This window comes from Chaetura pelagica, unplaced genomic scaffold (assembly GCF_000747805.2).
Source record: "Chaetura pelagica isolate M959 unplaced genomic scaffold, ChaPel_1.0 scaffold232, whole genome shotgun sequence".
Taxonomy (NCBI): Eukaryota; Metazoa; Chordata; class Aves; order Apodiformes; family Apodidae; genus Chaetura; species Chaetura pelagica.
Genome location: NW_009952441.1, coordinates 791,879 through 801,208, shown reverse-complemented (window position 1 = coordinate 801,208; position 9,330 = coordinate 791,879). Strand labels below are relative to the sequence as shown.

General features: G+C 55.8%; 1 protein-coding gene across 1 annotated transcript in view; it reads right to left on the bottom strand.

Moving 5' to 3' along the window:
• TANGO6 (transport and golgi organization 6 homolog (Drosophila)) overlaps positions 1-9,330 on the bottom strand; it is a 37,929-nt gene that overhangs the window by 11,482 nt on the left and 17,117 nt on the right. Inside the window, exons 6-13 of the mRNA XM_010008467.1 lie at positions 8,347-8,501; positions 7,442-7,595; positions 6,794-6,956; positions 6,110-6,192; positions 3,350-3,462; positions 1,826-2,002; positions 570-696; positions 73-252 (exon numbers count right to left, since the gene is read on the bottom strand). Coding sequence (XP_010006769.1) covers positions 73-252; positions 570-696; positions 1,826-2,002; positions 3,350-3,462; positions 6,110-6,192; positions 6,794-6,956; positions 7,442-7,595; positions 8,347-8,501 — 1,152 coding nt within the window. The remainder of the gene's footprint in view (positions 1-72; positions 253-569; positions 697-1,825; positions 2,003-3,349; positions 3,463-6,109; positions 6,193-6,793; positions 6,957-7,441; positions 7,596-8,346; positions 8,502-9,330) is intronic.

The window sequence follows — 9,330 nt, the reverse complement described above, 5'->3', positions numbered from 1 at the left end:
CATAGGAAAGAATTTCTCCCTAGTCAGCCACACACTCCAGCTGTTGCTCCCCGGGCCTTTGCCACGACCAACCTGAGCAATGTCTGTGAACACAGTGTCTGAGACGCTCTCACACAGCGTGGCCACGAGCTGCAGGACCAGCAGCTTCCTCCCCTGCCTGGCGTGGTACTGCTCCAGCTCCAGGAGACTCCCTCCAGGCTCCGCAGCCGATTCTGAAGCTGCCTCGTCCTCCACAGCCACGTGGGTCAGTGCCTGCCAGGAGGGAAGCAGAGGGCAACGCAGCCAAATCAGTGCTGGGAACACTATGGCCACCACAGCAGTGGTCCTGGGCACAGCACATCCACCTCCACCCTGCTGCAAACAGCTCCCAGTTACCTGCCCTCTTCCAGGCTCATCCCCTTCCACATGAACATATGTCACCAGGCCAAACCCTTGCAAACCTCCATCCCTATGGACACTACACCGAGCAGCTCTCCTGGGGCCAGCCACTCCCCTGGGGTCACACAGACCACTTGGCCCAGGGGAACTGTTCCTGAGGTGTGCCCCAAACAGAGACCTGCTGCCCCTACCTTCAAGCAGCGGATGAAGAAGTCTCCAGCTAGGCCACTCTTCTGGCAGTGAGACAGGAGCTCCACCAAGTTCTCCACACGGCACTGCTCTGAGGAAACCTTCTGGTAGAGGGCCTCATCTTCATCACTGAAACGGGTCACTGTGTCACCAATACAGATGTACCCAGATATGCCCGAAGGCTGGCTCTGAGCTACCCCACACAAGGTGAAGCCCCACTTCTGGAAACCTTCCCTTGCAGCACTACCAGAGAGCAGAAGTCTGGAGGCAGCTGAGCCAAAACTATTGTTCAGTTCATTTGGTCTGCGTGATCAGGAACTCAGTTTATTAATTAACCTGCATTCATTAAAGGAGTAACATTTACGGAAACCCTGAGTGCAGGACACACATTTAATCCAGCCATCCTATAACAAATGGGATCAGCACCAGCTAATTCATGCAGCAGTCATGGCCACAACACTGGGACAGACATGGGCAGAGGGAGTTAAATATGTCCAGTTTAAGAGGAGGCAGAGCTCCTCCTAATTCAGGTCAGGAATAGATGGAAATTAAGCCAAACCCAGCATATTTGTGTGAGGTTTTGTCACAGGTGCTCCTGGCACACCCACCCATGGACACTCCTGTGTCAACAGCACTACCCTAGGCTCATACCTGCCTGCCAACAGCCACCCCTCTTTACACCAAGTGTGACACTGCCCAGCAGTCCCAGTTTGCCTGGCTGGAGGCTAATGGCTGCAGTTTATTCCCCACATGGCCACGCTCTGCCTCTGCTTACAGGGACCATCTGCAAGAGCAGGAGGGGAGCTCAGGTGCTGGCTCCACCACACTGCCAGCATTAGAGACCTCACTGCACCGGTGCCACCAGTACCCCAGGGATTCCACTTGCCCCACACAGCCACAATCTGCCACCAGACAGGCTCAGGCTGGAGGATGGAAGCTGAATTTGGGAAGTGTTGGGACTGATGGAGCATGTCCCATTCCCAGACATCCCACAGTCCAACCTCAGGACAAACATACAGAGGGAGCTGCCTTCAGGGCTGAAACCCAGAGCTCTGCACCATGTAGGAGGAACATGGAGGCTGTGAAGAAGCATCACCTGCATGAGCTTGGCACAGCCAGCAGGCTGCCCAGGCACCTGGGCAGTGAGACAGCGATGGGGCAGGCCCCGCACCCCCTCCTCGCCTGGGCTCTTTCTGCCAGGCAGACTGTGGAAAGCCCCCGTGCTGAATGGTGCCTGGCAACACCCACCAGTGCTCACCTGATGGTCTCCTCCACCACAACGGTGGCACCACCCTCGCTGCCCAGGCGGAAGCGGCACCGCGGGTGCAGGGCGGACACGCTGCCCTGCAGCCCCACGAGGCCTTCCAGCACGGCCAGGGACGCCTCTCGCTCCGACTTCTCCAAGAACCACAGCAGGATCTCCTGGCATGGGGAGCTGGCAAGAAGAGGGAAAGCAGTGGTGACCTTGCTCTGCCCTCCCTGCTCACCAGCAGCAGAACAGGACCACGCGCCCCAGGGCGAGGGAGGGGAGCAGAGTGCTCAGGAGCGACCATGGGCACTGACAGCACCAGCAGCTGAGGGCGTTTGTGTCAGTCTGTACAGGGATCAGCAGTACATCCCATCCTTCTGGCGTTCCCAGATGGAAGGATTCGAGGCCCTCACAATCCCAGCCCAGCTCTGAGCAGCATGTCTGTACAAGGAGAGCCGCTGCCCCACAGCCCCAGCTCGCCGGGCCCGGCGCTTCACGCCAGCCTGACAAAGCACAGAGCTGTCAGCTCTGCCAGGGAAGAGGAGGAAGGAGACAGGGAGCACTGAGAGGTGGCACAGAAACCCCTGCCAAGGCAAGATGCAGGTTAATGAGGTGAAGCAGCAGGGCTGTGCCAGAGGTCTGGAAACCCGAGCACTTCCAGGCAGCTTTGGTTTCAGCTTCCCCTGCCAAATTCTGCTGAAAGAGAAGCGAGCAGCAACTGTTCACCCAGCAGCCCTGTTAACTTGGCTTGTTCTACCAACCTGCCACAGCACCCGCTGCTCTTTGAAGTGATTAACAATGTCTTCTATAGTATCACAGGCTGTGTCTACACAGACCTTTCAGGGGAAGCCTCCAGGACACACACACCAATATCACCAAAGTTTAAACCCACCCAGAACATACTGACTAGGCTGGCTCAAAGTCAGGTGGAGAGAGGAGAGAGGCCAGGCAGCACCTGGCCACCACAGTCCCTGCCACCATGTACACCTGCACACCATGCACCATTTACACCATGCACACATGTGGTGCTCACTGTGGTACATCAGTGTTGGGAGGGGAGCTAGGCACAGCACAAGGGGCCTGTACTATCCCAGAGCAGAAGAGAATGACCTTGTACTCAAGCTGTTCCATCCATTTTTTAATACTGTTTCTAAATCCCCAGTACACAGATCTCTCCAACACCCAGCCAGGTCCCAGTGTCACCATCTCTATCCACGATCCCAATCCCTTCTCCTAAGCAGGCACTAAGAGTTAACTTGTACTCCCATGGGACACGCCTTCCTCTACACCCAGCATTTTGGCTTCAGGGAAGACAAAAACTAAGGCAAGAACTGCTTCCTCAGGCACAGCTCTGCCAGTAAGGCTGTGCACTGTTCCCCTGCCCGTGGTTACTGCCTGCTTTGAATGGGAGCTCTTCAGGGTGAGAAAATTGCTCTCTGCTTCAGTATGTGCCCCCATCGAGCACGTCCTTTGCAGGCAGGCAGGACAGGGAGGACGAAACTCCAGAAGAAGTCGTGTACAATCCCTCCTTACCTTAAGTATGACACATTCTGCTTGGCGAAGGAATAGAGGGAAAAAACCACTCCCAGGACTGACTGTAAGGATCTCAGCAGCAGGCTCGAGCTGTCATTCCCAACCACATACACCTACGGGGAGAAGGGCACGAGGAGGAGAGTCAAACACCGGCATGGAGCAGAGGGAAGGCAAAGAGAAGGATGGAAAGCAGGTCTGGCACAAAACAGCTGCCGCCAGGGAGGGTGGCAGTGGGTTTTCAGCCTCTGTTCCTTACAGCCTGGAGCCTGTTTTCCCTGATTATGCCATGTTCTGCACTAAAAGCAGCCTTCAGCATCATCTTTCTCCCAGCACTAGCTTAACCACGGCAGGGCTCCAAGCTACAGGAATGCTGCAGCTGGCCTTTCAGGAAGCCTGCTGCTTAGGGGCAAGGCCTCCTGTCGCAGGGAGATGCAACAGGCGCAACATCTGAACCAGCAAATCTTTATGGAAATCCTGCACCTTGAGGCAGATCTCAAACATGCAGATCTGGACCTGTGCCGGGCTGAGCAAGTGGGTTGCAGTGGCTTTGAGGAGGCTGCAGGGGCACGTTCCTCTCCTCCATCCCAAGCAGCACCTTCCTGAATCACCCTCTTCCAGGAAACCAGCACCCCCTCCCCAGGCTGTCACCAGTTCATCACACACAGGTCCCACCTTGCAGCCCACAGAGTCTTACGCCATCACATTTTCTTTTGAATCCTTTCAAAGGAATTGTCCAAAACTGAAAACCAGGTAGGATGCTTCTGTCAAAGCCATAAGGCTGGGAAAACTCGATCTGGAAAATGGCTAAATGCCAAACCTCGCCCTGGGTTCAGTGTTCAGGGTTGCTGTGTTCAGGTCCTCACTTCAGCAGCCTCCACCTCCCTCCACAGCTTTTTGTTTTTAAAAAAAGGGTCAGGGGGACACTAAAGCCTTTTTATAAGTTCTCGAAGGGATGTCCAGCTGTGTGAACTCAGAAGATGCTCTCCCTCACACCACAACACTCCCCACATCTCCAGCCTCTGTAGCTGGAAAGCAATTGGGCTGGAAGGAACCTGGGGACACACCAAAGCCCTTTTCTTACCTGCTCCAGGCAGTGTGACAACCCAGGTAGGAGGGAGATTGTCCTGATAATATTCTGCCCTGCTGCATTGATGCAAACAGACTTTTTTTCCTGTGCTAATCCCCATGGAGCCATTCTTCCTAACCAGAACGTTTTGTACACAAAAGCCTCCCTGATGAAGCCCCAAGGATGGTTTTCCACTCAGCATCAAATGACACTTGCTAGGCAAGAACCCCTCACCCCTCCCACCCCCAGATCAGCAGGCTGCAGTCTAATCTGGCTGCTGTCAGGCCTCCAGCGCTCTGCCATTAAGGAGGGACCCACCCCACATCCCCCCCCAGCACTCCCATTGTGCACGGCAGCCACAGAGCAGCCCTCCAGACTGGTCTCTGCCTGCCAGCTAGTTACAACAGATCATTACCACGCAAAATATTACAACAATCACAGCATTTAAGAGCTTAGCCTGCCCCGGGGCATGCCAGTAAGCAAGTCACCAGCTTCTTAAAATTGAATTCCGGGGTTGGAGATGTCCTTCTTGGGTTGGAGCAGAAAACTGGGCTGCTGTCAGGGCAGGCAGGGGAGCCTGGTGATACTGGTGGAAAAAAGGAGCTGTGAGGGAAGGTTTTGGAAGAAAGGCTTCCATAAAAAGTCCTGTTCCTTCACAGGGAGCACAAGAGCAGACCCCACCTCTGCCCTGAATGCCAGAGCCAGGGTCTGCGCTGCTCAAATTCCTGTTTGTTGCTGCAGGGGGGGAAGGAGCTCCACAGAAGGTGCTAAGCCTTAGGGCCCAAAGCAAGAGCTGGCTGCTGCCCATCCCTCTGCAAGGAGTTAAGGCTGCAGCTGTGGAAAAGCTTCCAGTCTGGCTCAGGCTGCCCTCTGCAGACCTGGGAAGAGGGAGAGCAGCTCCCAGCAGGTTCTCCATCCCACACAGGTAACCTGGGCTCAGCATGAGCTGTTATTATCCCTGCTCTGCAGGAAGGAAACTGAGGCATGGAGGCACTATGAGGAGGGTAGACTGGTGACAGCCTGGGAGGAAAGCTCAGGCATCCTTTGGAGATTCACCACTTACAGGATTTCCCTGAGATCCATCCTTCCCTCTGCCCAACTGCATGTCTGATGCTGGAAGGTAAGTGGCATCACCTCAGACAGGGACTGTTGGCCCGAGGCAACAAGTACCAGGCCAGCAGCACTTCTGACTAGGACCTCCTGCCTACTCTACCATCACAGCTGGAGTCCTGGAGCTGCTCTGACAGTGCACCCAGACACAACAGTCCTGCAGGAGCTCCACAATTTAGCAGTGCTCAAGAAGTCTTTCCGCAGCTCACGGAGAAATACAAAAGCACCACAGAGACTCCTGGCTACGAGCCCACTGCTCAGGCTCCTCTTCTTTTAACACACTGATAAGACACTGGGGAAAACCAAAGCACAAGCTCACTGCCAGCTCGCAGAACGTTTTGGGGTGAGAATGCTTGAAAGGCTGCAGGCAGTGCCTGGTGTCCAGCCCAAAGCTGCAGCCCCACCAGGGCAGTGCTGCAGGAAGGGCTGCCCTGTGCTGCTCTCAGCCTCAGCACCACGACTGTGGGAGACACCAGGATTTATCACTGTCTCACACCTGCACTGAACTGCCCAGAAAGGCTCAAACCAGCTCGTTCTTAGAAGCGTTTTCTTGCCTTCCCTGGGGCCCAAACCAGACACGATACCTTGAGCACATCCTCCACACAGCTGCTCAGCTCTGCCTCTGTCACCAGCACGGTCCCTGCTGGCAAATTCCCCACTGCCAGCTCTGAAAGTAAAGGGCAGAAACATCAGCAGGGCACACATGGAGTCTCCTGCAGGACAGCAGGGTGCCCAGCACCAGAGAGCACTTGGATAGTTCTCTGGCTACCCCTCCCCTCCATCAGGGAACCCCTGAGCCATCATTATTGGTGCTAAATATCACAGCAGTGCTGTAAACCCCAAGGAGTTACAAGCAATTGAAAGCAGACCAGAGCTTCTCAATGGGTTACTCCCTGGAGAGCTGCTGGTCAGCGCAGAGAACCGATGGCTTCCGCCTGGAAGCCCAGAACGAGACTGTCAGACTGGGAGAGCCTCCCAAAGGGCACATGGGATAAACCTCACTACTTGGCTCTCAGGATGGAGTCATTTGCCTCAAGTGCTAGTAAAACACCACGCACACAGACGTGTTCACAACTGGCAGCACTGGGCTCACACCCCCAGCACCTGAGAAAATCCTGATGGAAAGACAGAGACCAAGCAGGGAGAGGGGAAAGCAGAGCCCTGCCCAGGGACAGAGACCAAGCAAGGAGAGGGGAAAGCAGAGCACTGCCCGGGGACAGAGACCAAGCAGGGAGAGGGGAAAGCAGAGCCCTGCCCGGGGCTGGTACCTGTGGGCGCAGAGCAGCGCAGCAGGGGCTCCAGGAGGGGCCGGAGCAGGTGCTGCTCTGCCAGCCCAGGCTGCCCCCTCGCCATGGTGAGCACAGTGCTGGTGGCCACGCGCTGGAACTGGCGCGCTGTCAGCTTGTCCTGGATGTGCAGCAGGTCCAGAATCTGGAAGGGAAGTCCATGATAAAGGAAGAAAGATCAACAAGCTCTTAAAAGCAGGGGAAGGCCACCTCCTTTGGAGAGGAGACTGAGGAATCTCCTGAGGGCTGCTTTGCTGGACATTTTGGCTCATTCCACATATGGAAGAGCCTCTCTCCTCCCCACCCACATGTTAGTGCAGGATGTGTTTCTGGGCTCAAACTAAGAGCCTGCACCACTCCCACAGCCAAGGGCTGGAAGCAGGAGCTCCATGGCAGAGAGCTCCTTGTAGCTGAACAGCTCGTGCCAGCAGGCACCGTTATCCAACACTTCCATCAAATACAGAAAATTCAAGAGCAGGATGGAAATGCATCCCACTGGCACATTCCACATCTCCATGTTATCCTGGTTGAAGCCAGGCCATGCTCCAGCAGACGTAACAACACTGACACTCTCCAAGCTGGGAGTGAGCTCTGCATTCCCAGCCAGAGGGGAGGGGAAGAGGGACAGACCTGGGGGCACACCAGGCAGTAGTAGTCCTCGAGGGAAAGGCACTGCTGTGGGCAGGATGCCAGGATCTTTGCCACCGCATCACATTTTCTCCAGTCCACAGCTGCTGCTTCAGCACCAGCACCACCTGCTACACCAGCAGAAAGGCAAGACCAGCTCAGACTGACAGCAGATTCAGGGCCAGTTTTGGCTGAAGACAGAGGTTTCTGGCCAAAAACTGGATTTCTAGCTTTTACTGCTCTCTTTAAATCAAGCATCTTTCAGGTGACACCTGAATGATATGACAGAAGGGGGAAAATTACTATCCAAGACCTCTGATACTGAAAATCACCTTCTAAAAATAGGTGTATGAGCCAAATGGTTGTGCTTGGACAGTGTCATCAGGTTGGTTTTGGCTGGAGAAGCCCTTGGCACTAAAAACCATAGGATTCAGCTTTAGGAGAGCAACAGTTTCCCTCCCTGGCAGCAAATGGAGAGCAGGGAAGCAAGGCTGCCGAGCCCTGGGGCAGGATGGGTCTCACTCCACCTGCAGCTGCTCACAGCCCAGCACAGCTCCCACCAAACCAGCACCCACAGGGAACCAAACCACACTCCGCACACCAGGTGTGACCCCCAGAGGCAGAAACAGACAATTAATTTGGAGGGTTTCAATCTGGACCTCAAACATGGCAGTGTGCTCCCAACTAAAGGCACTTGCAGTTGGAAGCCTGAGAGATTGGCACAGTCAGACACAAATCTGCACAAGTTACAGAGTCAGCCTGGAGTAGCAAAAGCTGTTTCCCATTCCAGTGCTCTGATGGCACCGTCCTTCCCGGGCCCCTCGTGGGATGAAGTGTGGTGGACACATCGCCACAGCCTCTTTTCATCTGCGATGCTGGAAGCCACGAGCGGCGTCAGAGCATCCTACTCACCGCCTGTTCCCTCCATGACACCCCGAACCACAGCCTGGACCCCGTTGGGTCTCATCAGCCTCTCGGAGAGCAGCTGACCACAAAGGCGCCGCAGCCAGGCCGGAGCTGGCGCCAGGGCCGGCTTTGTTTCTTCCCCAGGAGAGGGAGAACTCTGAAAGGAAACAAAGAGCAGGCTCAGGAGCATATTCCACACTCATGTGCAAGCCCTCACTAACAGCCTGCGCCCTGCCCTGCAGGCCTCGAGGCAGGAGCACAGGAGAGGGAAATGTTTTAAGTAAATCACTTCTTCATCCAGTGGCACAAAGCACATTGGGGCTTAATGAGAGAGACCAGCCTGCCCAGGAGCAGCCCCTTGTGCAGAGCTTCCCCCCTTAAATTAAAGCCTCCCAGCGTCCGGCAGCAGCTCTGCCTCATTAACACCACAGTGCTCGGGGGACAAGTTGGGTTTGATGCAGGTAAGGGATCTGTTGCTCCACGAGTGCCTCGTACGGAGCCTTGGCAGCCCTCACACGTGGGACAGCCAGCTTCTGTCCACTGGGAATGGCATGTGATCCCGGTCAGAGCCTGGCAGAGCTATGCCTGCACCTGCAGCCCTGCACCATCCCACGCGTGCACCAGTGGCTCCGTGTGTCCTGACCCTGCACCCTGACGTGGCAGGTGGCCGCACACCCACCTACAAGCACGCACCTGCCTGGAGCTGCGATGTGGTCCCTTCCCTAGGGACTTCCTAAAAACAGCACCAAGGACGTTCCCCATCTCCTCCTCCCCACCACCACGAGGCAGCCTTTGGAACAGCCAGGAATGGCAGCGGGTGCATCACTGCTTCACCCCTCATGTGGGAAGGGGACGCGAAGGCGCCGTGCTTGGCCCAGCGCAGCGGATGGAGCTGCCAAGCCCGGGTGGCACGTGCCGTGAGGACAGTCCCCGAGCCCACGCACACCCACAGGCACACGCCCCGGTACAGCAGAACTGCCAGGGCT